Source organism: Trachurus japonicus, chromosome 21, assembly GCF_045865225.1.
Source record: "Trachurus japonicus isolate A0001 chromosome 21, Traja_1.0".
NCBI lineage: Eukaryota > Metazoa > Chordata > Actinopteri > Carangiformes > Carangidae > Trachurus > Trachurus japonicus.
The window spans coordinates 22,322,866-22,350,065 of record NC_140927.1 but is presented as its reverse complement, the minus strand read 5'-3'; the positions used below and the strand labels follow the sequence as shown (position 1 = coordinate 22,350,065).

The window sequence follows — 27,200 nt, the reverse complement described above, 5'->3', positions numbered from 1 at the left end:
TTGTCACTTTCTGGGTCCAACTGCAGCATTACAAGCAGACAGAATGGAAAATGCTTTGAAATCACTGACAGACTCACAAACATCTGAACATCCGTTGACAGAAAGCTTCTTAGGCACTTTATCATCAGACAAGTCAGTGTGTGTGTTAATTATCTGGATAAATAGTCACTTGTTCAAAGGTAATTTTCATCCAATCAACATTATTTCAGTAATCCTTGTATGAAGTATCTAAATTTTGAGACACATTTGTGTTGTTTTGATCTCTGTATCTGAGCCCCCTTATGTTCTTTTTTTAATGGAAAAACAAAATGTTATGTTGAAGGAGCATTTTTCTTCCCTCCCTAAAAATAAAAAGGACAGAGGACATAATGACACATGAATTTTGCCTTGTGAATCCTATTATTATTAGTATTCACCGCAGCTTTGCTTAACATTTAAAATGAGCAAAATCTAAAATGTCAGACATGGAATAGCTTTCAAAAAAAAGGGCAGCGTCAAAGTCTGCTGTTTCTGTGCACATCAGCAGGCCAACATCTGCTGTCTCTCAACCACTGCTGTTACTTTTCTTGCTGATAGGTGGTTCAGGTCGGTCTCGGCGCTGTAATTGGATGCCATTGGTCGGGGCTGATGTTTGGTGACTTGCCCTTATTGAGTGTCCCCAAACCTCCTCAGAAAAGAAACTCATTACAAAAAGATGGCTTGGTTTGATGTCCCGCTGTTAAATGGGAAAGAATGACACTGAAGTGTTTCATTTCCAAGCAGCAGTGATTTCCACTTTAATGTTACTTTGGAAATTTGGGCTGTTGATTTGCAGATGAACTGTTCTTTCATTGTGGTTGACGCACATGTGTATGACTAGATTATGTGGGGGACCTCCACTACGCATCCGTCCTCATGGTTTTTATCCACATGATGAGGATTGCTCCACGCTCCCCCTTCCTGCAGAACTTCTGTTCCCGTTTAGGACTTTTAGAACATCTTTTGTGTGCTTTAGATGTCACTGAAGAGCACTTGTGTGTACTCATCAGCACTGAGTATTGTGTCCATGAGCTAAACTTTCAACCCTGTCCTATAAATCTTTGGGCCACGAGTCAGTCAATATTTATTTTACATTTCCTGTGAAGTTGGAATATAGAAACCTAAAGCTGTTATCTCATCTGGCGGGCCTCAGTTATTGAGGTACACCACAAAGAGCTGGTTCCTGGTCCAAAAAGGTATTGACAGACATTATATGTAATGTAATGCATGGGTCTCTGTCCAACTTCTTCCACTCACATACCACAACTGCGACCTCTCGGACAGGGCTCTGGGTAAACCAGATTTCCTTGGGTGCTTAAAAGAAAACCAAATTATTTACGAAGTAAACAATCTGTCCATCTGTACTGGGACTGGTTGCCACAGGCCTTTCTGTTTTAGAGGTTTTTGTTCCCTCCTTTCTATTTCGGCATGCTTTCCCCCCTTTTTTCCCCCCACCCTGTTTTCTCCGTTTCCCCACCAGCTCCCTTTTTCCAGGACTGCGCAGAGACATCAACCTCAGCGGTCTGAAGTTGCTTCTAAACCTCACTCTCTCCCTGTTCTCAACTCAAATGTGCTGACTTTAGCGTTTGCCTTGTAGATGGTAGCAGTGAGCGAGGAGAGAAGGATGCCAGCAAGATCACCACCTACCCCCCGGGGGCAGTGAGATTCGACTGCGAGCTGAGAGCTGTGCAGGTCAGCTGCGGTTTCCACCACTCAGGTAGGTTCACCTCTCTTGCTGCTTCTGGTCAGGTACTTCAGTGGCTTTGTCAGCATAATAGACAGTTTTTTTTTGTTTTTTTTTAAACATCTGACTTTGATGTAAAGAAAGAGTGAAAGTAACAGTCATATTTGTGTTGGTTTACAGTGGTGTTGATGGAAAATGGAGATGTCTACACATTTGGTTATGGCCAACACGGGCAGCTCGGACACGGAGACGTCAACTCCAGGTACAACATCTACAACTTACCTGTGTCATTTGTCCATTCTGCCCCATTGTTCTGGTGAAGATTTGGAAATGTGATCCACCAACCTGTGGACATGTGGACACTACATGCTACCCAAACCAGGTGTTTGTATTTCCTAGGGGTTCTCCAACTCTGGTCCAGGCTCTTCCAGGTCCAAGTGTCCAGGTGACAGCAGGCAGTAACCACACAGCCGTTCTCCTCATGGACGGCCAGGTCTTCACATTTGGAAGCTTCTCGGTAAGAAAATGATCGCTCCTACTATAACAACTTATTTTTCAATCAATGGGGCAATTCTTGAAATCCAACCTGTTTCGATGTGTTTGACCACAAAATGCATCAGAGAGTGAGGCTATTGTCGTCTTGTTCTGCAGAAAGGGCAGCTTGGCCGGCCCATCCTAGACATGCCCTACTGGAATGCCAAGCCGTCTCCCATGCCCAACATCGGTGCCAAATACGGACGAAAGGCCACCTGGATAGGCGCCAGCGGAGACCAGACTTTCCTGCGGATCGATGAGGCTCTTATCAACTCCCATGTGTTGGCTACTTCAGAGATCTTTGCCAGCAAACACATCATTGGCCTTGTGCCCTCCTCTGTGTCGGAGCCACCTCCATTTAAATGCTTGCTTATCAACAAAATGGACGGAAGCTGCAGGACCTTCAATGACTCTGAGCAAGAGGACCTGCAAGGATTCGGCCTGTGTCTGGACCCCGTGTATGATGTCATCTGGAGGTCAGTCCTGGCACTAATAAGTGTTAATGATTATGTATAAGCCGTATGCTGATTTGAATTCGCTCCATGTGTTATCCTTAACCGTGGCTCCCTGTCTTCTTTATAGGTTCTTGCCGGCCTCAAGAGAGATGTGGTGTTACAACGCAGTTATAGCTGATGCCAGAATGCCCTCTGCTACGGATCTCCAAGCTCGCTGTAGCATCCTCAGTCCAGAGCTCGCTTTGCCCTCAGGATCACATGCAACTACAACTCGCTCTCATGGAGCCCTGCACATCCTGGGTAATCCTCACCACTAGTCATTTAGCAAAGGATCTGAGGTCATATGAATCTTTTATGAATGTCTCATAAATATGTACATGAATGCTACAATACATATGTTCCTGGGTCACTGGACATCTGTGTATCCAAATCAAATTCATCATGACTTCACTGCTGTGACCAGACTCTGGTTTACTTCCAGTACCCCATGAATTTTTCATGCATTGGGTCCTTTATTGGATTACCAGTGGCTCATCCTCAGTCCCTGTTTATTGGAGCCCTGTTGCGTAAATGCTGTTGTCAGAAATATTATAATGAAAATCTTCAGTACTTTTTTTTCCTGGGAACTCATTATTTTTCAATTAGCTCTTGGGAAAACTTAATTTAAGTAAAGATGTTCTCTTAGATCATGGCCAGACAAGTGTTTGCAGGAAAGCTTGGCCTTTGATGTCTTTTGATTTATGTTTTGATGTATTGTTTAGTTGATGTTCATATTATTATTCAGTACTAACATAAAGTATACTGCTGAATCTCTTAGGTTGCCTGGATACTTTGGCAGCCATGCAGGAGCTAAAAATGGGCATAGCCAGTGCAGAGGAAGAAACTCAGGCAGTGATGAAGGTCTACTCCAAGGAGGACTACAGTGTGGTGAACCGCTTTGAGAGTAAGTGGCTTCTGACATAAATACCTGAGAAATTATGCTTAATACAACATATTGAGAGATGCATTTGACTGTTGTAAGCTTTATTTTGTGATTATATCAAGTAATACCAACCTTTTACCTGTTAGTGTGAGTCAAAAGTGCTGAATTCATATGGTAAATGAACTTGAGAGCTGCTGTGTACCCTGCATAGCCTGATCCTGTTCTGCTGATGGTATGGTTATAGGTCACGGTGGTGGTTGGGGTTACTCAGCCCACTCTGTGGAGGCCATTCGCTTCTGTGCTGATGCAGATATCCTGCTGGGTGGACTGGGCCTGTTTGGGGGTCGAGGGGAGTACACGGCCAAGATCAAGGTGACAGACGCTAATTTCATTCATTTTCTTTTTGTGTGTGTGTGTTTTATTTTAAACAGCGTTACTCAATTTGCTGCAGTGCATTCTTCTGGAATATTTCACGGAACAACCACAGAGTTTATAAATAGTCCTCATTATGTAGCTCTACCATCATGTAGTAGGAAAAAGTAGGAAAGCTGTTATAATTGCACTGTAAGAGATACACCTCTTGAAAGGAATAAATTACAACCAAGGGTTAAGTGCAATCCCCCTCTCAATTTATGGCCGTTTAAAATATATTAACCCAGCCCTCCCTTCCTCTTGTGCAGCTTTTTGAACTGGGACCTGATGGGGGTGACCATGAGACGGACGGTGATCTGCTGGCTGAGACTGACGTACTGGCCTATGACTGTGCTGCCAGGTACTATTTACATATTTCTCATATTCCCATTCTTTCTTCCCCACATATAAGAATAAAAGCGATGACATGATACAATCTTGATAGATGATGGTGTTTTTTGTTTTTAGGGAGAAATATGCCATGATGTTTGATGAGCCGGTGCTGCTGCAGCTGGGCTGGTGGTATGTGGCGTGGGCCAGAGTGTCTGGTCCCAGCAGTGACTGTGGCTCCCATGGGCAGGCAACCATTACCACCGATGATGGGTAAAACTACTGCATTTATTATTGATACATCTTTTTTTACTTTTTTATGTTATTTGATGGCGTTTAAATGCTGAATGCTATGTCTGAATTTGAATCAAAGCTTTTTAACTCTTTGTATGTTTTGTTTTTCCTCTGCAGAGTTGTCTTTCAGTTCAAAAGCTCAAAGAAGTCAAACAACGGTACAGATGTTAATGCGGGTCAAATACCTCAGCTGCTGTACAGGTCAATAAAGCTCCTTACATTTCCTTACCAGTGATGCAACCCTTATTCTGCGAAGAGTCTTCTCAAGTATATGATTTGAATTGTTCGATCTGTATTTTAACATTAGGCTACCTTCAAATGATGGCAACGCATCCAAAGGAAAACAGCAGACCAGTGAACCAGTCCATATCCTTAAACGCTCATTTGCTCGGACAGTCTCAGTGGTGAGTACTGCCCCTTAATGTTTTATAGTGTTTAATATTGTTTTGATTCCTCTCAGTTTCTTCCCACTTAAGTGTCTTGACAGGTCATTTTTCACAGCATTGTGTATGACTGAGTGCCTCTCTCCCTTTTGAAGGAGTGTTTTGAGTCCCTGCTCAGTATCCTTCACTGGAGCTGGACCACCTTGGTTTTGGGTGTGGAGGAGTTGCGGGGGCTGAAGGGCTTCCAGTACACAGCCACTCTGTTGGACCTTGAGAGACTGCGCTTTGTTGGCACATGCTGCCTTCGCCTGCTCAGGGTCTACATCTGTGAGATTTTCCCCATTGCAGGTAGAGAAAACGCAGAGCTTAAAAGCATTTTATCCTTCACTCTATAATGGCATGTGCTTTGGAAACAGAAAACCACAGTGTGGGCACAGTGCTGCATTAAAAATAATATTTGTTTGAATGATTTAAAATTGGAATTAAGAATGAGGAGTGACAAAGCCTTGTCCTACTCATTTATGAATCCCTGTCTGAATTAAATTAAATTACAACAATTATCCTTAAATTAATTTCACAATGTGATGTGTGTAAATAATAAACTGAACTTGTTTTTGGCTGAGAAAACATCAAAAGCTTCCCTGTCTAATATTTCACAAATACAAAACAGGAAACCTCCAGACTTGTTTATTGAGGAAAGAACATTTGGATTGAATTTTAAATGGTGTGTATCATCTAAGCAAGCTCTCAAATAAATTGTCTGTTGTTTGATATACAGCCAGCACCAAAGCTGTGGTGGAGGAGTCGAGCAAGCTGGCAGAGTGTGTGGGAAAGACACGCAGCCTGCTGAAGAAGATCCTGTCAGAAGGCATGGACAACTGCCTGACCAAACTGGACAATGACCCGCAGGGCTACTTGTCTCAGCCTCTTACCCTGCTGGAAGCTGTGCTGCAGGAGTGCCACAACACCTTCACTGCGTGCTTCCACTCCTTCTACCCAACCCCAGCACTGCAGTGGGCTTGTCTCTGCGACTTGCTCAACTGCCTCGACCAGGTATTTGGCTGATAAGAGTTCATCTGAAAGGAACCTGACAACACACCATGTAACAGTGTCTAAACTTAGTTTGAAATAGGGTTGAAATAAATAGTTTGCGTTATGGATGAATCTATTCATCTATGATACTAACTGTTGACAAATACAGCAGGCCTACCTTTTCCTTTAAACACAGTCACGATAATCTTATCTAGAGCAACTTCAAACTCATGATTTCCTGGCTATATCCTCAGTTGTGGTGAGACGAAAATAAGATGAGTGACTCATTGTCGTTCTCCCTGCATTTCAGGACATTGCTGAAGCCAACTTTCGCACATCCAGCAGCCGTCTGCTGGCGGCCGTGATGTCAGCTCTATGCAACACCTCCGTCAAGCTGACATCCATCCTGCCCATTGCATACGATGGGGAAGTGCTTCTGCGCTCACTGGTCAAACAAGTCAGCACTGAGAACGACTCGGCCCTCGCTCACCGCTTCCCCCTGCTGGTGGCCCACATGGAGAAACTAAGCCATGTGAGTTGTTTGCTTGTCATATGCTGTACATCAGGTGTCATTTTCTTTTTTTCAAAATGGTGGACATGAGTGCTGATGGGTGCGGTCAGGCCCCCCCCCCGATGACATGGCGTCCTCTGTTCTCTTGTCGTAATACATCAAAAAAACTTTTAAAATCCCATAGACGGAGGAGAACTTGATGGGCATGACCAGTTTCCGGGAGGTCCTGGAGAAGATGCTGGTGATTGTGGTGCTGCCAGTGAGGAAGAGTTTGAGGAAGGAGGTGGAGCTGTTCTCTCCACACCTGGTCTCCAACACCTGCGGTCTGCTGGCCTCTATCGTCTCAGAGCTCACCGCCTCTGCTCTGGGCTCAGAGGTAACTTACTTAACTCACCAGTACTCACACATACTAATTGGACAGGATTGAGATGGTTTGTGTCACATTTTTTTATTCATACTTTTAACAAATTACTGTTACATTGATTACATTGATTTTAGTTGTTCAAGCAGCTTGGATCATGACTGCATTCATCTCCCGTTCTGTTGAAACCAGAATCCTCACATGTCAGCTTCACATTATGTTATGTGAGATACGACCTGTCAACAAAACTACATGTCTTCCCTCATTTGTCTTTCCAGTTTCCTCATGCCATCTCCTTGAACTCAAGGCTGCATTGTTTTTGAAGTAACATTTCATAGTGACAGGTCTTATTTGGAACAAGGTGGTGTCTTTACTTATAAAGACTTCAAAAGAAAACAGAACGGGAGGCTTTGGGTTTTCTGTATTGTTTCTGCTGATTCATTAGTGGGTGGGACAGGCGTCCGTCAGTCTTCCTCTTTTGCACACTTTATGTAATTATCATCGTTCTTTCTGTTCGCGCACACACACACACACACTGCAGCCAGGACTCTATAGCTTTCATCGTCATAGTAACCGTCAATTGACGACAGCCCTCGACATCACAGTCTCTCTCCCTAGTCTGTTGTCAGGGAAACAACGCTTCCTCCCTAGAGCACCTGCATGAGTCCCACTGCAGCTGTGTCTGGCCTTTTTTTAGTCAGCAGGGTGATATAAATAGTAGCAGTTTGTATTACCTAACACTTTCCCAATATAAGACTTTTTTTTATGTCACACTGTATTTTTTCTTTTTTCTCTATCTCTGCTAAACTACATTGCTGGTTTTATTGTTTGATAACAGTCATTATACATTCATCCATGAGATCCACTGCAGCAGCATTTTAAATTGTCATAGTTTTTCAGTTTGTGCTCAATATTGCAGCCTGGCTGCTTTATGAGTTCAAGGTGATGCCTATGCAGAGGACAAAGAAAATGATTTCTAGTATTTTATTTTTAGTCAATGCTTGTAGTAAAACATCTTCTGCAATTGTGTACCTGCTCTCCAGGTTGACGGACTGAACTCACTCCACTCCGTCAAAGCATCTCCCAACCGCTTCACTAAAACGAGCCAGGGCAGGAGCTGGAACACAGGCAACGGCTCTCCGGATGCCATCTGTCTGACGGTGGACAAGCCAGGCATTGTGCTGGTGGGCGTCTGTGTCTATGGAGGAGGGGGCATCCATGAGTATGAACTAGAGGTGCTGGCTGATGATGTAAGTGATTATGAAATGTTGTCAGCTTCCATTTTTATTATATTTGACATATGTCTCATGGTGTTGCTGAACAAGTTTTGAAGCCTCTGTTACCCCGCTGCTTCATGCCCCTTCTGTTCCCTCGCCCCTTCAGGCACAGACAGAGCACCCAGGGGACTCTGCACACTCTCACAGGTGGACGTCTCTGGAGCTGGTGAAGGGTACCTACAGCACCGATGATTCTCCCAGTGATATTGCAGAGATTCGTCTGGACAAGGCCGTGCCCCTCAAGGTGCATGGACTATCAAAACATAATGCTCGAGTCATATACAGATTTGTTTTTGAGATGCAGTTCTTATTGAAAGTGTTGTCTGGCTTCATAGGGTTTCTGCAGGTTTGTTAAAAATGTTAAAAACTGCCACTGACGCATCTGTTCTCTTGCAGGAGGGGGTGAAGTATGCTGTCCGGTTGCGAAACTACGGAAGCAGGACAGCTAATGGGGACGGAGGTATGACCACGGTGCAGTGCTCAGACGGTGTGTCCTTCACCTTCAGCACCTGCAGCTTGAGTAGCAATGGGACCAACCAGACGAGAGGACAGATCCCCCAGATTCTCTACTACAGGTAAACACAAAACCAGCTTTTTGTAGTTGTCTTTTCACGCTTTTTTTTTTGCTGACTAAAGTTCTTCCTTGTGGTTCAAGGAGTGAGTATGATGGAGACCTCCAGTCGCAGCTGCTGAGCAAAGCCAATGAGGAGGATAAAAACTGCAGCAGAGCCCTGTCTGTTGTCAGCGCTGTGGTCAGAGCTGCAAAGGACCTGCTTCATAGGGCCTTTGCTGTTGATGGTAGGTGCAGCAAACTAACACCTATGTGACAAAAGCACTGATGCCTGCTCTAATGCTTCCTTATTGCAATTTAGATCATATACAATCAGCCTCTCTGCAGTTGTGTAATTATCCTTTGTTCTTTTCAGTGGAAGACATTCCTGAGTTATTAAGCTCATCCAGCCTGTTCTCCATGCTCCTGCCCCTCATCCTGGCCTACATCGGCCCTGTGGCTGCATCTGTACCTAAGGTAAGAAGCCAAAGCAGGAGGGCACAGCCTTTGTCTCTCAGTGATTAATCGACTCTTCTTGTTGTTGCCCTGTGGTGATGTGGCTCCTCTTCCTCCTCCAGGCTGCTGTTGAGGTCTTTGGATTAGTTCAGGAGCTGCTACCTGCCGTCTCTGCTCTCAACCAAAAATACGCCCCACCCACCTTCAATCCCAACCAGTCAACAGACAGCACAACTGGCAACCAACCTGAGCAGGGCCTGTCAGCCTGTACCACCTCAAACCACTATTCAGTGATGGAGAGCGACCACCCTTATAAGCAAGCTGCTGTTACACAATACAGGGTAAATTATCTATTAGCATTCTAGCAAGCTCAGCAAGTAATTTGCATTTGAAAAACTAAGCAACATTAATTTTTTTTTTTTTTTAAATGAAACTTATCCTCCTCTCTCTCATCTCGCCCCAGGTGTCATTCCCAGACTGTGTCCGTTGGACCACCATTGAGTTTGATCCACAGTGTGGCACTGCACAGCCAGAGGATGTCCTACGCCTGCTCATCCCCAGCCGAACTCTCCACCTGTCCAGCCTGGGGGGAAAACCTTTGATCCATGACACTATCAACACCTGGACTGAGCTGAAGAAGTTCTCAGGCTCCACAGGATGGCCAACCACCGTGCTGGTGCTGCCGGGTATGAACGGCTTAGCAGTTCAGTCTTTACTGGGCATGCAATTTAAAGTGTAATGACAGAATCACAAAGAAAGAAGTCATGACTTCCTTACTTTGAAATCAAGTCATTAGACCCTTAATGCATGAAAGACATAATTACACACCATTTTAATCCCCTGATATTAGCTTTTATTATTATATTTAGATTAAAAGCATGGTTGGCGGTAAAGTGATAAAGTTGTCATGCATTTCTTAAGCACCATTTCTTAAGCACCAAAACTGCAGATAATGTTACTCAAAGCTGTTAATAGAAAGGATGGGAATAGGAATACATAACAATTACCTCACCATAATTTACAGCTTTGTTCTGAGGGTCAGAGGCTCCTCTCTCTTTTCACGCCAAGAGGTGTTTACATCTCTCGAAATGATCGTAACTTACCAAGTGCAATGTACTTTCCAAGCAACTCCATGGCCCTCAGATATCAGCAGAACTTCCTGTCAAGATCTATTGTACTCTTTAAGTTCACAGCCTGGGATGATGGTCTACCTACCTTACAAGGTGAACTGAGGGCAGAAAGTTCCCAAAGTTACACGTACTTTGGTGTCGAGAAAACTATGCCAAGCACGACAACTAGGCTCACCACATAAATATAAATTATTGCAATGGATCCAATGTGTTAACTGTGGGAACACTAAGAGTGTTAATGGTGTATGATGAAGCATAAATAAGGAGTGATTGAGTAGTGACACCATTTTACAACCAACAGTTATTCTCGCAGCCCAGTTATTGTTCAGTGATCTTAATTGTTCTCATGAGTGCTTTAATCGGCTTAATGATGCATTACTCAGTCACACAGCAGGCAGCCATTAGTTTACTAATGATCACTTACAGAGCTCTACCAACTCCTCTTTTCACCCATTATTCTAATTTTCTGTCCTCCCTACTTTCAGGAAATGAGGTCCTCTTCTCACTGGAAACGGCCTCGGACTATGTTAAAGATGAGAAAGCTTGCTTCTACGGCTTCAAGTGCGTTGCTGTGGGATATGAGTTCAACCCTGGCCCCGATGAGGTACAGACAGTCTTCTGTGAAGCTTCATGATTAAGTCCTGCGACTGTGCTTTATCCTCTGTCATGCTCATGTATGAAAAAAAATGCCTTTCTTACAAATCGTTTTGGACATTTCAGGGTATTATCCAACTAGAGAAAGAGTTAGCCTACCTGGGCAGCGTGTGTGCAGCAGCTCTGATGAAGAAGGACCTGGCCCTCCCTATAGGTATGGAATAATGTAGCAAGGGATTGCTGAGGTCTTTAAAATCTCTATGATGCTTTGTGACAAATTAAATCATTCACTCATTTTAAGTCTTTTTCATTGAAGGTAATGAATTGGAGGAGGATCTTGAGATTCTTGAGGAAGCCTCTTTGCAGGTATTCGATCTGATTAATCCTAAAATATTCCTCAAGAATAAAGATCTCTGAGCATATCGTACTATGCTAAGCAATTTTTCCTTTGCCCCGCCTCCAGGTGTGTAAGGCTCACTCAGGGATCCTGGGGAAGGGTCTGGCCTTGTCTCACTCCCCTACCATCCTGGAGGCCCTGGAGGGGAATCTGCCTCTCCACCTCCAAACCAACGAGCACTCTTTCCTTGAGGACTTCATAACGTGTGTGCAGAGCTCAAGCGGAGGCCGTCTGGCCAGGTTGGATTTTGTGTTCGGCTGAGCGCAGACGACTCAATCATTTATGATTTTTATGATTTTATGATCTCGATTTCCCTCCCTTGCCTCTCTCACTTTCTACTTTTGTTGTCACACAGGTGGCTGCAACCAGACTCTTATGCAGATCCTCAGAAGACATCTCTCATCCTGAACAAAGATGACATACGCTGTGGGTGGCCAACTACTGTGGTGGTACAGACCAAAGACCAGTATGGAGATGTGGTGCATGTTCCCAACATGAAGGTCAGTGTGACGAACCCCAGCTTGAAATAAAAAGACATTTGTACCAGTGTGACACCTGTCTGATCTGTTTGATTCTGCTCCACCGTCTAGGTGGAGGTGAAGGCCGTACCTGTCTCACAAAAGAAGTCAATGCAGCCTGAGAATGTGAAGAAGCTGCAGCGGCTTCCCGGAGGCTCCTCCCCCTCGTCCTCTGGGCCTGACCTTACCTTTGGAGGGCTGCCAATGCCCAAGCTGGAGGCCACGTACGAGCCCATGATCGTGAAAGAAGCTCGTTACATTGCTATAACCATGATGAAGGTCAGCCTCTTTCACCTGGGTCATCTCCTGTCACAATCTCAAGTTTACATTTAGAAAGGCTGCAAATTATCCACAAGAGGGAGGTGTTTAACAACATTAACAATAACAGCCTAAACCTTCAGAATGTGACACTGTTATCAGCTATACACAGAAAAAGGTGTTAGCATCTCACACTTTTAGTAGCTCAACAATTTCTTTCTGTGTGTATGAGTTGTGCCATCTCATTATGCTAAATAAAACAACTGAAATAAATGAAGCAAAATTGGAAGAGATGGATACAATTGACATGGATGAGATGAAGATTAAACATGCTTCAAATATTTGGCATCATTAGCTCATTTAATTGCGCTTTTAATTTTATTTATCTTTTTTTTTTTTCAGGCGTATGAAAACTACTCCTTTGAAGAGCTGCGTTTTGCTTCCCCCACCCCAAAGAGGTGAGTGAGGTAATGCAGAAACTAAATACAATTACCAGGGAGACACAGTCGACTTATCGATCCTTCCCTCCCCCTCATAGACCCAGTGAGAACATGCTGATCCGTGCCAACACCGATGGAACCTACAGCGCCAACTGGACTCCAGGAGCAGTGGGCCTTTATACAATCCACGTCACCATTGATGGCATTGAAATAGGTAAGCCAGTGTAAGAGTCTGATAGAACAGCATGTTTGTCCTCCTACACAGTGAATAGAGGTCGTGCACTCTCTTAAAGTGGCATAATGCAATGCAGCTGCTATGAATATTTGTTATTAATAAAATGAAAAGTCCTTCACAATGTTGAGCTGTCAATGCTCTTTTTCATTTAGATGCTGGTTTGGAGGTGGAAGTCAAAGACCCTCCCAAAGGCATGATACCACCTGGAACTCAGATGGTGAAACCAAAGGCTGAACCTCAGCCTAGCAAGGTGAGGGGTTTGTTTTGATTAACCAACACGGGCATGAACATACACATAAATACACCTGTGCAATGCATGTGTGCTTGCAAATCACCCATGAAATACCGCTCAACAGCACACAACTGTTTAATACCAAGTTGTAACTATCACCACTTCGACTAAACCCTTACGCCAAAACACCTGTTTGCACCTCTTTGTTTCACTCTGCTGATCTGACAAACAGACCAAATGCTGGTCCATAGAAAGCAATGGAGACGGGGTGTACCGCATCTTTCCAGTACATGTTTTGCATTGCAAACAGAGGCGCTCACATCCTTTGTGCGATGTAAAAGCAAACTACTTTTTAATATGCTCCTCGTATCTTGGATGAGGTTCCTTGAAGGACTCTTCACATCCTGGACACCACCTGTTGTGCTCTGGCAGGTGTTACCAACAAAGCACTGACTACCAGACTCCAAATGGTTTCTCTCCTATGAACACAGTTAATTCTAGGACAAACATTAAGTGGCCCCTTCCATGCAATATGATGACTGTATTTCTTGGACAGTCTCTTTTTTCAGATCTAGTGCTCTCATTACATTTATTTTACTGCAGTTATTTCATTTATTAATTTCTTTTCTTTATTGTTTAGAACCTGTGTTGCTGGCTGTGGTTGTTCGTTTGCTGAGGTTGTTTTGTTTCCCTGTGTCCTGCACTAATCAGGAGTAGCGCCCTGAATTTGTTTGTATTCTGTACAATACCAATAAAGTCTGTCTATTTTTTATTTCTATTGCTGTAATAGGGCTAATGACGTTGAGTCTGGTCATTTACATGTGCATGTAAGCATTCAGACTGCTGGTGCAGTATCCCAGTCGGTTACTCAACCAGCACAGATTGATATTCCTAAAAGCAACAAACGTGTGTTTGGAAAGAATGCATCAAACTGATGAGAGGCGTGTCGGGGTCATCATCATTTTGTGAAACATGTGGCCTTATGTTTTTGCACTCTATAATGGGGAAACAAGCAACAATATAGCACTATGCTTCACATCAGCGCTGCATATCTTCCTTCGGAACGTGCGTTCCACGATTTTCCATGCACCAGTGAAGCTGTAGACTGGTGCTGCTGAAAGTAGAGCTGCTAAATTTTCCCTTCAGTTTTCCCGTGTGTATGTGTGTAGTACTACTACCGAGCTACTGTAGCTCTGTGTGGGTTAATGCATGCAGCCTCCCACCGTCAACTTGTCCTGCTTCCTCTTCTTTCTCCTCCTGCTGCTGCACTTCTTGTCTTTCTTTTTTTCTTTCTGTTCTTTGCTCCTGCCGCTCACCGTCTTCATCTCCCCTCTGCTTCTCTCAGGTCCGCAAATTTGTGTCCAAGGACAGCGCAGGCCTGCGTGTGCGTAGTCACCCCTCCCTGCAGAGTGAACAGATAGGCATAGTGCATGTCAATGGCACCATCACTTTCATTGACGAGGTAATTGATTTTAGACCAGGCAGAGTATATACAATATTATGTCATAAGTTTACTAGCTGGAGCACTATCCACTTTTTATTCTATTTCTGTATTTCTTCTTTAAATCAAAAATGTCAGATCATATATATTTTAATCCTAATGTTTTGTTGAAGATTAAGATTAATATTTTTAAATAATTATGAATTTTCTTAAATGGTTTTGATGCAATATGTAATTCCCTCTCTCAGTAATGATTACTTCTTTCAAAGCTTATAAATTTGTTGCTCTTACTTTATTTGCTCTATACTCTGCAAGGCACTCTGAGGCTACAGGAAAGGCTTGAATGCCTACACCACATAACCAGTTGAATATGATGGATCTAGATCTGAATTAAAATCAGAATAAATGATAGATATTCAGTATATTTATTACTCTTGCACAGTAGCTGCACTCTCACCCTTTAATAGCACCACTAGTGACACGTTTCTATATGTATCACTTGCACTGTGCTGTAATTTCAACTTAAAAGTCCTTTCATTTGACTTTCCTGCAGCCTCAGGAGTGCTGTGGTGCGTGCGTGCGTGCGTGTGTGTGTGTGTTTGAGAGAGAGAGAGGGTGCTGTCCTTCCTGTTTCCATAGTAACAGGAGGGCACGGCTGTGCTCTGCTCTGTTGCTTGTTTTCCCGTAGATCCACAATGATGATGGTGTGTGGCTCAGGCTCAATGATGAAACAGTAAAGAAGTATGTTCCCAGCATGAACGGGTACACTGAAGCCTGGTGCCTCTCTTTTAACCAGCACCTGGGCAGGAGCCTACTGGTCCCAGCCGACGTAAGTAGAAGACGGCCTGCTGAGCAGTCTGACTCCGCTAAGCAATAAGAGAGGCTCCTACGCTGTTGGTTTAGGGAAAAAGCTCTCAGTTGTTAATGTGATAATGGTTTCACAGACACACTCCCCAAATGTTTACAAGGCATGGTAAACTTTGAACTTCATGAGAGCATAATTACTTGGGTGTCTCTTGCATGAAACATCTAATGTAACCAACGCTGAGTAAGAAACTTTCACTAACACACTGCAAAGGAACAACAGCTGGGAGCATGCATGCATTAACTCATGTTTGAAGGCAAAGAGTTAACCATTACGCGACCATTATGTGTTTAGTTGGACACGACACTTGCAAATGCTCACACGCCTCAGGGAGTCGACTTTCAGTGCATTGACGTGAACCCCAATGCAGGAATTGACAGACAAGGGGGAAATGGTAGTAAAGGAGCAACTTCATCCTATGGTGAAGTTTGTTAGTCTGCACTGCTCAGTCTTCTTTTCTTCATTGCCTCTCACTCACAATTCATGGAAACTTTGCACACTGCAGCATGTGATAACAAGGGTTTCTCTCGCATTTTGCTCCATGCCACAAAAACCGCCATAATATGCAGCAGAATCAAATGTGGAATATGTTGGGTACGATGTAAGACATGAATATTCACAGTAAGAGGAATGTATCAGAAACCAAAGAAATGTCAATATTTAGGTGGTTTTCTGTCATGAAGCAATCACTGGTCCACAAATCAGTGGGAAGTTGTGTCTCCACTGCTCTACAATTCCACCGTTGCATTGGGATGCTTTAGGTGCTAGGAGGCTTCCATGTAAGGTCTCTGTCTGAACAGCATGACACACTACATCATCCTTGTGGGGAATTTTTTTGGAAGTTTCTTCTTGATATGTTTTTTCATTTGGTCATGGATTTGGAAATAACGACCCTGTGAGTTTTAGAGAGAACTTGCAGTTCTTCCTCTGCCCCTGCAACTGAGCTTTGTATATTTTCTGTAATGCATTTGATTCTTGGATTCGTTTTGTAAAAGTTACAGGCTGTGCCTGTATTTGCAGTTCCTCGTGGCCCCTTTTATCAGTGCTCCACGACTAACCGGCCTATCTGACAGCAGTCAGATCCTGTCCTCTCCTCTTCGCTTTCTCAAACGACCTTTGCTCCTGAAAATTCTTCAAGAGCCAGGCCAAAAAATGTTTTTTTTTTTCTTCCAAAAAAATACACGAGCACCTTCCCCCATCCTGTTTCTCTCCCTTCTCGGGTCGTCTACTGTTTCTTGACTGTCTCACGATCTGTTGCTCAGAATGTCTTTAACGCTAGCCAAGGAGTCAGGGATATCGGCTTTTTGTCGTGGACCCCCTTAACTATATTCCCACCACAGGTGAGTTGTATGAAGGAGGGATAAATAGCTTGACTGCCCCATAGCTCATCGTCTATCTGTTGCTCTCCCTGTCCTCTTGAACCCCTTGTGACTTTGTAGTTCTCCCTCAGTGTTTATCAGGCATCAGAGGCCGAACCACAGTTGCATGGTTGGTTCAGTATGGCAGTGATCATGACTCTTACAGTCTGCTGCAGTATTCACCTTTGGGATTGTTGACTAATTACTGTTCAAGCTTGTATGTTGCATGGGGTTGAAGATACTAATGTCCAGTCTGTTGCATGAGGTCTTGTATGAAAAGCCTGTCAAATATAGTACTGTACCCTTGTGTTTCATAGCATGCCTCCATTTAGGTTGTATAATAAATTAACATTTGCGTAGGTCCATTGTCTATCGGTCCGTTAAATTACATTAGTTTGATGTTGAATGGAATAATGAGTTCTTATGTTTTATGTACTGCGAGTACGGAACTTTTAACATTTATGTAGAAGACATTAGATACCTGGGGGTGAAAATTAGTTTTTGAATGTATCTTATTGCCGTTAAAGATGGAAGTTTATGTAACTTTTCAATTATCCACTTTTTTGCCAAAAGCTAGATGAGAAGAGTGATAGAACTCCCTGTCCAGGAAATATAATGCTACAGCTTAGCTTAGCATAAAGACTGGAAATAAAAATAGCTTGACTGACTTCATCCAAAACTGACAGAATTTTACAGGAGTTATGTACTCGACTATTTATATAACACAAACTCCAAGTGCCTAAACTTTCTACTGAGATCACACAGAGCCAAGAACAAGCCCCACACACATATTTATATATTTTTTTTTACCCCTTAACAGATTAAACAAACAAAACATGAGCGCTAACTGTTTCCCCATTTCCAGTGTTTATGCTAAGATAAGCGGCTGCTGGCCGTAGCTTAATATCCAACAGACAGATGTGAGAGTGTTATCAATCTTCTCATCTAGGAAGTCTTTTCCAAAATGGCAAACTGTTGATTTAAGACATGAGGACCACAGTGCACATGCCCGGCTGCTTTTGATTGATGAATTCTTGCTATGATTTCTTGGACACAGGCCTAATCTAGTAAAACTTTCTAAAAATGGAACAATAATTTATTCAGGGAAGGTTGGCCAAGCAAACCTTCACTGTTAACAATTACTTGTTCCACTGCCAACAGTGGCTTTTCACTTTTATAATAATTCAGTTTGTCCAAGCCTTGTCCTGGTCTGTCATGTTTTGTTTTTGTGCTGCCTGATGATGGATCTGTTACTCTGCTCCTAATCCATGCTCTTGCCTCTTGCAGGAGGTCAGGGGCCAATCGGAGGAGAACGTTAAGGAGGTGAGCAGCTGCCCTTCCCACGAGGCCCCCATTCGGGTGCAGAACAGGGCAGGGCAGGGCGGCGGCCCGGGGCTTTATAAGGTAGTGAAGACCGGCCCCTCTGGTCACAACATCAGAAGCTGTCCAAACCTTAGGGGTATCCCCATTGGAATGTTAGTTCTTGGCAACAAGGTCAAGGCCATAGGCGAGGTACGCACTCACCCCAAATAATGCAATGTGTTTTTTGTGGCTGGAGATGAATAGATCAGTCTGTTTTGATCCAACAATGTACTATAGCTGATGCTAGCAGATTTTTTGGCCTTAATTCTCAGAAATTAGACTTCCCTTGTTTTCTTCCTGAAGTGATTTTTTGAATGTAAAGCTTGTAATCTCTCTTTCTAAGGGGAATACATCAGCTGCTTCTGGGTGTGGGTGTGTGTTGTGTATCTTTCCACTCGTTGAGGTCTAATCAGCTCCTGTGGCTGCAATGATTTATTTTTTTTCCGCGTGCTTCCTGACTTACTAATTTCAGTTTGTCTGTAAATCCATTGCAGTTTCAGGGTTTCATGTTCTGCTGCCTCGAGACTTCTCAGAGGAAAGTCTCCTCACAAAATGCTGGAGCCTCTCTGTGCCTTGACTGTATCTTTCTTGCACTTTTTAACATTTCTGTCAATACTTTGAACTCTGTAAATTCACTGGTGATGAGTGGAGCCTCTTCTCTTTCGGATTTGACCTGTCATTGGCTGCTGTGGTGTGTCATGCTGTTCAAATAGCTTGTTCTCTGAGCCTATACTGGAATGCCCCGTGTGGATCTGAGAGGTGCAGCCTGCACTTACTAATACTACCGTCTGTGTGTGTTTTTCTAAAATGATAATATTTCAGGAAATTGAGAAAAAACAGCCTCTTGCATTTACCTTTCAATAAGCTACCTGTTTCTTAGAGTAAGTTTTTTTTTTTCATTTTGGCTACATCAGTTTTGTCCCACAGTGTGTGTTGATACACAAAATCAATCTCACGTGATCTACTGCTGTGTATTTTTGTACGTGTCAATCAGATGAAATTAATGTTTGCATGTTAGTGATCTACTGTGGTAGGATTTGTGTCTTTGTGTTTTGTCTTTGCACTAATAACATGGATGGACGGGGAGGTGTGTGGGGGGAACGGGAGGTGATGTATGATAAATGGCTGCAACTGGTTTTTGATAGATGAGGGCCAGACACAGTGTGAAAGTGTGTGAGACAAGTGCACAGTGTGTGTGTGTGTGTGTGTGTGAGAACAGATAAAGAATATTGTTTGTGCACCAGGTCGTCAACTCAGAGGGGACCTGGGTTCAGCTGGATAAGAACAGTGTAGTGGAGTTCTGTGAGAGCGACGAAGGAGAAGCCTGGTCATTGGCCAGAGACCGCGGGGGAAACCAGTACCTCCGCCATGACGACGGTAAGCCACAGCTCCGCTTTCCTGCTCATGAACTAGATTTAAAAAAAAAAAAAAACAGTGGGATGAAAACAAATAAGATTTATCGTTAAGATACCACGATCTCATTTGCTCTTGCAGAACAAGTGTTGATCGAGCACGGGGCCCAGACGCCACCACCCAGCCCGTTCTCCGTGCAGGCTTTCAACAGAGCCGCAACCGCTAACGGAGCGCAGGGCTTCGACTATGGCATCTCCAACAACAAAGGTGAGGTGACCTACTGGAGGTTTTCAGAGACCAAATTTTGCAAACATGTCACCACTCTGCACCAATCACTTTGCTTTTAACATCATCACATTCTTTGGACTCATTTACATTTGAGGCGTTTATGTCCTCACAAGGTTTTGGATGTAGACCTCACCTCTAACTTTGCTCACATGTTGATTGTTTACCTGCTTTAGTTAGCAGACAGTGCCTCACCTCTTCCCTTCCCACTTACACTACTTACTGCATTTTAACTGTATGATTGGGTCACTGCGTTAAGGCAACTCGGAACACTTTTTGGGCTCAGATATTTGGGTCACATGTGCCGTCAGTCACTGATCTATCATTTCTTTTAATTTCTTGCATGCGTTTTTTTTATTGTGTCTGTCGTTGTGGTCTCATGCCTAACATCTCTGCAATGTCAGGCATATGTCTGTGTGTGCATGGGCGAGTCCGTGTGCTTCCACTCATTTGAACAACCGTGGGCTTCATGTAGTTGGGTACTGTGGGCTAGACCAGCACGCAGGTAACCAGCCCTGAACACGTCTCTGTGATTTCACCTCTGACCCCATGTTGTCTTAATTTAGTGTCTCAGAAAACATTTAATAAGTCACTGTTTTCTCCAAAATATATGTGACTGCCGACAACATCACCTGAATGAATGGATCGGTTTTGCTACACCTTGCTACACCATCCAATATTGGCTCGCGCCAAACATGTCTGTTTTGTCTCTCTGCCTGAATATTGTGCTGACGCTGTGTCAATTTTCATTCAAACTGCTTTTCTCTTCCTCACTTTGCTAGAAAAGGGAGGTTGATCTGTGGAGACACTTAACCATGCAAATCCAAGGACAGTGGTTATGCAAATATTACAGCGTTACCTCTCTTGCTATCACATTGCTTGCTCTTCCTGTTGATTAATTGCCCCCATTTATACCTGTCATTTCAAGTGTCTGGGTGAAAGCCAGCTGAAGTTTCATACTCGCGTTTGCACCAAGCCCTGTATACGTGTCTTCGTCGGGCAGATCACAAATCTGATTGCCTCTAACTGGCTTTTACCATGCTGAATGCTGTGTAGCTCTTGCTCCGGTCTGGAGGTTGATGGAAATGCACCTGAATCTGTTTTTATCACAGAACAGCAATACACTTTCAAAACCCTCTGGGTGACAGCAAGTGTTAAAACTGCAGGAGCTCCTTTTTCTGTTGCTTTAATGTGACTGACAGACAGATGAGTCACTCCACTGTCATTAACACAGAACTATACAAGACTATAACCCCTTTTAAACAGAGCCCTCGCCATATTCATTATGTCGCCTTTCCTTCTTCACGCCGACTCAGTCGAAGCCAGCACAACGCTGCCCCTGCGTGTGCTCTTTAGATTTCATGCCGGTGGTTCGGAATCAGAGCTTAAGTTGTGAATCAGGTCAAGGTCGCAGCTTCTGCTGAAGCCATCTAAGGGAACCAGCATCCTACGAAACAGCATTGAGCTTCCTTCACGGGTCAGCTCGATGCACGAGCCCATGGAAGAGCACTGTGAGGATGCTGGAGAGCAGACAGCCTCTCAGGCTTCATTTCCCAGCCACAGTGTCCCAATCCTTCAGAACATCTCTTCATTGACCTGTGTTAAAAACTCAGTGTCAAAGATGCATAGTGAGTGTTTGGATCTGGTTGGTGAATGAGTCACTGAAGAACAGATGAGCAGTGAGACGTTTTGAACGAGGAATGATGCAGTGTCAGCTTGATATCCACTACATGGTCAGTGGGCAGCCCCCCCCCCCCTTCACCGGACATGTCATTGGAGACGCATTGGAGTGATTCTTGAAGTGAATGCTTGAGAAGAGACAACCCCCACCCTCCCACCTCCCCTGCCCCTCCCTGAGTATATCTTCTCCCATAATGGAGTGATGGAGTTGTGAAATGGGAGGAGCTGCTCGTTCTGGAAAGTCTCCTGTTAATTATGTTCTCAGTGTTCTTTAGCATTGAAATTATGGATATTTAAACAATGCTTTCCCTTCATAACACGACTATCAGAGTTTCTGTGAAGTCCCCTTTTTTATATTTTTATGAATTTTTTTAATTTTTCTATTGATATAGTGAATACTACGGAGATTTAGCATCCAGCGTGCCTTGCTCTTGCAAGTGGGGAGCAAACTGTACATCATATCTACTGGAGTCATGACAGTTTGTCATCTCAATTTATTTTTGATTAAATCATATAATCCTAACCCTCACACCTGCATACCTGTTGGCTATTTTCGGCTTCAGGGGAGTCATAATGCCCAGTTTTTCCGTATGCATTTAATATCTCTTTTTGTCTTTTTAATCGAAGAACCACATGATTCCCAACAAGGCTGCTGGCCTTTTTTTAAAAATTATTCCCTTCATTTCTGCTTCTACCAAACAAGTTTTATGTCCATTATAAGAAGGATTCTCCTCCGATTACCAATCACGTAACTGTGTCTTTGCACAAAATGAACAGAACTTTCCAGGACCTTGGATGCCCATAATAGCTCCTCCCATTCTGCACATTTATTGTGTTATGGGAGATGACTGGATGATAGAAAATGAACCCCCCCCCCCCCTTCCTTTTTGGAAACCTCAAACCATAGTGTAAGCTCTAGTTTTTCCCCTTCCTCTGTCTCCATGTTTGCAGGTGACCGGTTGAGTGCCATACTGAATTCCATTCAGTCTGGGCCTTTCCTCTCAGCAGCTCCCTCTTCCTCCGTATTTGAGCAAGCCGCCCAACCTCCTCCCTCCTCTTCCCTTGTCCACAGCCCATTTGTGTTTGGACAATCCCCCTCCCAACTGTCTCAGCCACAACCACAGCTTCTGAGTAAGTCTGTCCTGCTTTCTGACAGCGCTTGCTTGCACAGGTGTTGCTCCTTTTCCTCACAGCTTTTTGTTTTCCGGATTTTACTCTCTTTTCATTTTCATTTATTTTTTTCTGGTGAGGGGTGCAGACATGTGACACATAACGGTGCAGTTATGTTCTACAACACAGAAATATCCATAACAAGCCAACATGTCTATTATTCAATATTTAAATCTTGTTAAAAAAAACAAAAACAAACAAGATTTCAAACTTAAATACTAGACAAAACATCTTGTTAAAAGTGATATTTCATGCAATGTGCTGAAGTAATAGGCCGAGTTGCTTATTTTTCTGCTTGCTTTCCTGCTTAGTGTGCCTTTCTGCCTCCTCATCTTCTTCATTGCTGCTTTAACTTCAGTCTAGATCTGCATCTTCCATCTTTGATCAACACCTTTCATTTTCTGCCACAACCAGCCCAGGCCTTCACTGCAAACGTGAACTAAACAGTTTTCACTACAGTAATCTCCTAACACAGCAACATTAGTAATGATTTTACATATAACAGATATATTTATTCCACAAATTCCACAAAGGATATTATTTTACAAGAGGTTCTAAAATATCTGTTTATCTGTCTGTACCTTTTTCAGTCTGTAGAGCTTTCTTCCTCCCTGTCTGTCTTTTCTTCTGGGTTCATACTCTCTCTCTCCTTGTGGTCATTTCCCTCTTTAGCCACATCTATTTCTTATGGAGATGTCATGGAGAAAAAAAACTCAACCATGCTTTTTTGTTTAACATTTGTGTCTTTTAGTCTTCACATTACAATTAATAATCTTTCATTTTGATCTTGAGATGAGGTATGAGTACTTTGGGTTGTTAAACACATTGTATGGGATAAAAGATCTTTGCTCAATGAGGCTTTTTAATATTGAAAGTGTTTATAAAATTAAAAACTTCTTAGAGTCTTCTTTGTCCTAGCTTACTGACTGCAGCATACCAAAAGGGTTTAGATTAAATACTGTTCATGTACTTTTTTTTTTCTCAATGACACCTCTGGCTCTGTGATTTCTCTGTTCCTCTTCTATAACTGTTTCTCTCCTCATGTCTATCACTTCCTCTCTCCATCTTCTCCGTCCCCTCACTTTAACGTGTTGTGTCGTTTTGCCTTCTTCTATTTCGCCTTCTTGACTTGACCCCATTGCCTCTTTGTGCTTTCTTTCTTTCTTTCTTTCTTTCTCTCTCTCTGCGGTGGGCTCCTTGCAATTCTGTGCCTTGTTTGTTTACCTGCTCCACTGTTTTCCGCTGTAGATGGTTCGTCTCGCAGCCTTGCTTCTCGCGAGCGTGTGCACAAAAGCAGTGTGTCCGTGGCTGGGCATGGTACTGCTCTCTCATCTCTCGCTCTGAGGCAAAAGGGTGGGTAATCACAGCATGCATGTCTCCCTCAGACTGAACGGAGGGTGGGTAGGAAGGAACTCCTGAAAAACAAACACACAGCCTTAAGAAAAGACAAACACAGCTTCTGTTGTAAATAATAATTTAGTCATGAGTGCCTCCAGAACCGTCTAACCTTCGAAACTGCATATTATAAGCACAATGTTATAATAAAAATGAAATTCATAGTCTATACCTGATTAAAAACACACAATGGGTCTGAAATCTATGTTCACTTTAAAATGAGGTAGACTTTAGATTCTACCGATTTACTTCCAGACAATTTTAGGATATTTGCAGTTATGAGACTAACTGCCTGGTTTCTGGTCAATACACACAAGGCCCGATGCAGTTTTAGTAGAAGAGGTCCCAGAACTGGGCTGGAATCCATCTTCCATCAGCTCCTCCATGGTCCACTAGCTATCCACATCCACATCAGAGTTTGTTTGGTAATAGATAAAGCTGGAAGGAACACCCAGCTGTCAAAGTGAAAGTCACCAAAGTTTGTTTTTTAAGAAAATCTATCACTCATTGTTGTCATTTGCCTTACAAGGTATAACATCTTCACTTTTGTAATTTAAGTTGTCTGTCTTTCTGCCTTTCATTTCATTTAACCTTATCTTTTTAACATTACATTTTTGCTTTTTTTACTCACAAGTTGAGTGTTGATGTTTCTAAATACTTCAACTGTTTTCCACTGATGATGTCCACGTTTTGTGGTGTAACTGTGTCTGAATTATTAACGTTTAGGTGAACGAGGGACCCCGATGTCCGGCGCACGGCCCATGTCGCCAGCTTCCAAACACCGTCAGGAGAATCGCTCGCCCAAACAGGAGAGCCGGGGAAGCCGCTCGTCGGAGCAGAGCAGGGCCAAGACGGGCGAGGGGGGACTCTCGGCCAGCGAAGCCCTCATCCTGCGGTCGGACACAGCCAAACTGAGGTCCGACTCCCACAGTCGCTCTCATTCGCCCAATCACAACACTCTGCAGGCCCTAAAGGCAGACGGCAGAAACTCAGGACTTCGGGCTGAGTCCCCAAACCCTGGCTCTCGCTCCGCATCTCCAAAGCAAAAGGGTGTGTCCTCCTCAGGCAGGTCGAGTCCCTCCAACACCTCTTCCCAGCACTCCTCTTCAACCCACCATGACAAGAACCTACCACCTAAAGTTAGTCCATCCTCCAAAGCCCGACTAGACCCTCCCAGAGAGAGATCCAAATCAGATTCATACACTCTGGACCCAGACACACTCAGAAAGAAGAAGGTTCCACTGACTGAGCCGCTCAGAGGCCGATCTACCTCCCCCAAACCCAAGCTGTCTCCTAAAGATCCAAATAAAGGTGTGATCAGTAATACAGAGAACAGAGTTCCTTCTCCACATGTGACCCAGGAGAACCTCCACAGTGAAGTAGTGGAGGTGTGCACCTCTAGCGCCCTCCTCTCCAACGAGGACGCCAATGACGAGAATGCAGAGGCCCATAATGCTGAAGAAGGCTCGTGTAAGGTGCATTTCAGCATTGGCAAAGCCCCCGTCAAAGAGGAAGTAGAGAGCCGCTCTTCACCTAAAGTCAGCCGCAAAGCCTCCAGCCGACACGCGCGCCCCAAGAAGGACAAATCTGGGCCTCTCTTTAAAGGCGAGAGCACGTCAAGGGTCACAGAGCCTGCCAAACAGGCCATGTCGCCCTCTGTGGCTGAATGCGCGAGAGCAGTCTTTGCAGCATTCCTTTGGCACGAGGGTATCGTCCACGACGCCATGGCCTGCTCCTCTTTCCTCAAGTTCAACCCAGACTTAACCAAAGAGCACGCCCCGATACGCAGCTCCCTGGGAGGACAGGGTGCCGAGGAGAAGGAAAACAAGTTAAAGAACCGCCACTCTTTAGAGATTTCCTCTGCTCTGAACATGTTTAACATTGCTCCACACGGCCCAGACATCTCCAAAATGGGCAGCATCAACAAAAACAAGGTGCTGTCCATGCTGAAGGAACCTCCGTTGCCAGAGAAGTGTGAAGACGGGAAAGGAGATTCTGTTTCCTACGAGATGACCTCCCATCCCTCCATGAGGGTGAAGTCAATCTTACCGTTAACGCTGCAGCATTTGGTGGCGTTCTGGGAGGACATATCAATGGCCACCATCAAGGCAGCAACTCAGAACATGATCTTCCCCAGCCCGGGGTCCAGCGCCATCTTAAAAAAGAAGGAGCATGAGAAAGACAGTAAAAAGTCAAAGAAGGAGAAGAAGAAGAGGGAGAAGGCAGAGGTGCGTCCCCGAGGGAATCTCTTTGGAGAGATGGCACAACTCGCCATGGGAGGACCGGAGAAAGACACCATCTGTGAACTGTGTGGGGAATCTCACCCTTACCCTGTCACTTATCACATGAGACAGGCTCACCCAGGTAAGAACTTTTTATGGTTAAGTATAAGTACATTTAGTCTTTCCACTGGCTTTGTAAGTGGATCAGTTTCACTCTAAACTCTTGGTTAAAGAAGCATAAAAGTCTTTGTGTTTCTGTTGCAGGTTGCGGACGTTATGCTGGAGGCCAGGGCTACAACAGTATTGGCCACTTCTGTGGTGGTTGGGCTGGGAACTGTGGAGATGGAGGCATAGGTGGCAGCACCTGGTACCTGGTTTGTGATCGCTGTCGGGAGAAATACCTCAGAGAGAAACAGACTGCTGCCAGAGAAAAGGTATTCTGCTGCTGCTGGAAGATTTCAGCATTTGAAGGGCCCATATTATGCAAAATCCACTCTATACTGGTTTTGTAGTGATTATATGTGTTCTTGTGGCCTTTCTATGATGCCTGGAGGTGAAAAAAGTCAGTTCGCTCCCTTAATTGATTACTTCACTTTTTTCACTTCCACCTCCCGGTCCGTCCTTATACTCCCCCTGCGCCAGTCTAGAAAAACGTGAGCTCCACCCGCTGAGATTTTCCCAGAACAGCGACAGTAAGAAGCAAACAGCCCAAGTGCAAAGTTATCGGCTGCCACAAGCAGCATGGACGTTTATTTTTTTCCTCCCTTCATCCGAGCCTCGCAAGAGGCGATGCACATTAGCACATGGTACCTGTAGCAAAAACCACACCCTCTCCCCGTGACGGGTGTGGAGTGGAAGTGGTTTACACATCTTATTTGCATTTCAAGGTGCAGACACAGAAACGGCTCGTTCTCAGGAGAGCCACTTTTTGACTGCTGAGATTAAGAGCTGCAGATTGATTTGGGGGCAGTACACTACGAATACAATGTAGCTGGACCACTTAGACTTACGTGAAATGGTTGGAAAACAGCATAATATGGGACCTTT

The 27,200-nt window shown here is 44.0% G+C and overlaps 1 protein-coding gene across 45 annotated transcripts in view; it reads left to right on the top strand.

The window, feature by feature from the left end:
• mycbp2 (MYC binding protein 2) overlaps positions 1 to 27,200 on the top strand; it is a 62,503-nt gene that overhangs the window by 23,846 nt on the left and 11,457 nt on the right. For 5 of the 45 annotated variants that reach the window (XM_085766286.1, XM_085766280.1, XM_085766283.1 and 2 more), the window contains 41 exons: positions 1,616 to 1,735; positions 1,883 to 1,964; positions 2,102 to 2,219; positions 2,354 to 2,712; positions 2,819 to 2,991; positions 3,509 to 3,634; positions 3,858 to 3,985; positions 4,294 to 4,385; positions 4,493 to 4,627; positions 4,766 to 4,849; positions 4,956 to 5,052; positions 5,187 to 5,379; positions 5,810 to 6,084; positions 6,374 to 6,595; positions 6,759 to 6,950; positions 7,979 to 8,185; positions 8,319 to 8,456; positions 8,609 to 8,787; positions 8,868 to 9,010; positions 9,139 to 9,239; positions 9,341 to 9,559; positions 9,682 to 9,904; positions 10,834 to 10,952; positions 11,069 to 11,156; positions 11,259 to 11,308; positions 11,406 to 11,578; positions 11,695 to 11,839; positions 11,930 to 12,136; positions 12,518 to 12,573; positions 12,654 to 12,769; positions 12,943 to 13,040; positions 14,368 to 14,484; positions 15,152 to 15,292; positions 16,591 to 16,668; positions 17,974 to 18,198; positions 19,293 to 19,425; positions 19,543 to 19,668; positions 22,318 to 22,497; positions 23,785 to 23,889; positions 24,658 to 26,295; positions 26,418 to 26,587. In XM_085766286.1, coding sequence (XP_085622412.1) covers positions 1,616 to 1,735; positions 1,883 to 1,964; positions 2,102 to 2,219; positions 2,354 to 2,712; positions 2,819 to 2,991; positions 3,509 to 3,634; positions 3,858 to 3,985; positions 4,294 to 4,385; positions 4,493 to 4,627; positions 4,766 to 4,849; positions 4,956 to 5,052; positions 5,187 to 5,379; positions 5,810 to 6,084; positions 6,374 to 6,595; positions 6,759 to 6,950; positions 7,979 to 8,185; positions 8,319 to 8,456; positions 8,609 to 8,787; positions 8,868 to 9,010; positions 9,139 to 9,239; positions 9,341 to 9,559; positions 9,682 to 9,904; positions 10,834 to 10,952; positions 11,069 to 11,156; positions 11,259 to 11,308; positions 11,406 to 11,578; positions 11,695 to 11,839; positions 11,930 to 12,136; positions 12,518 to 12,573; positions 12,654 to 12,769; positions 12,943 to 13,040; positions 14,368 to 14,484; positions 15,152 to 15,292; positions 16,591 to 16,668; positions 17,974 to 18,198; positions 19,293 to 19,425; positions 19,543 to 19,668; positions 22,318 to 22,497; positions 23,785 to 23,889; positions 24,658 to 26,295; positions 26,418 to 26,587 — 7,571 coding nt within the window. The remainder of the gene's footprint in view (positions 1 to 1,615; positions 1,736 to 1,882; positions 1,965 to 2,101; positions 2,220 to 2,353; positions 2,713 to 2,818; positions 2,992 to 3,508; positions 3,635 to 3,857; positions 3,986 to 4,293; positions 4,386 to 4,492; positions 4,628 to 4,765; positions 4,850 to 4,955; positions 5,053 to 5,186; positions 5,380 to 5,809; positions 6,085 to 6,373; positions 6,596 to 6,758; positions 6,951 to 7,978; positions 8,186 to 8,318; positions 8,457 to 8,608; positions 8,788 to 8,867; positions 9,011 to 9,138; positions 9,240 to 9,340; positions 9,560 to 9,681; positions 9,905 to 10,833; positions 10,953 to 11,068; positions 11,157 to 11,258; positions 11,309 to 11,405; positions 11,579 to 11,694; positions 11,840 to 11,929; positions 12,137 to 12,517; positions 12,574 to 12,653; positions 12,770 to 12,942; positions 13,041 to 14,367; positions 14,485 to 15,151; positions 15,293 to 16,590; positions 16,669 to 17,973; positions 18,199 to 19,292; positions 19,426 to 19,542; positions 19,669 to 22,317; positions 22,498 to 23,784; positions 23,890 to 24,657; positions 26,296 to 26,417; positions 26,588 to 27,200) is intronic. The other 40 variants (XM_085766311.1, XM_085766302.1, XM_085766300.1 and 37 more) reach the window with 26 other exon arrangements.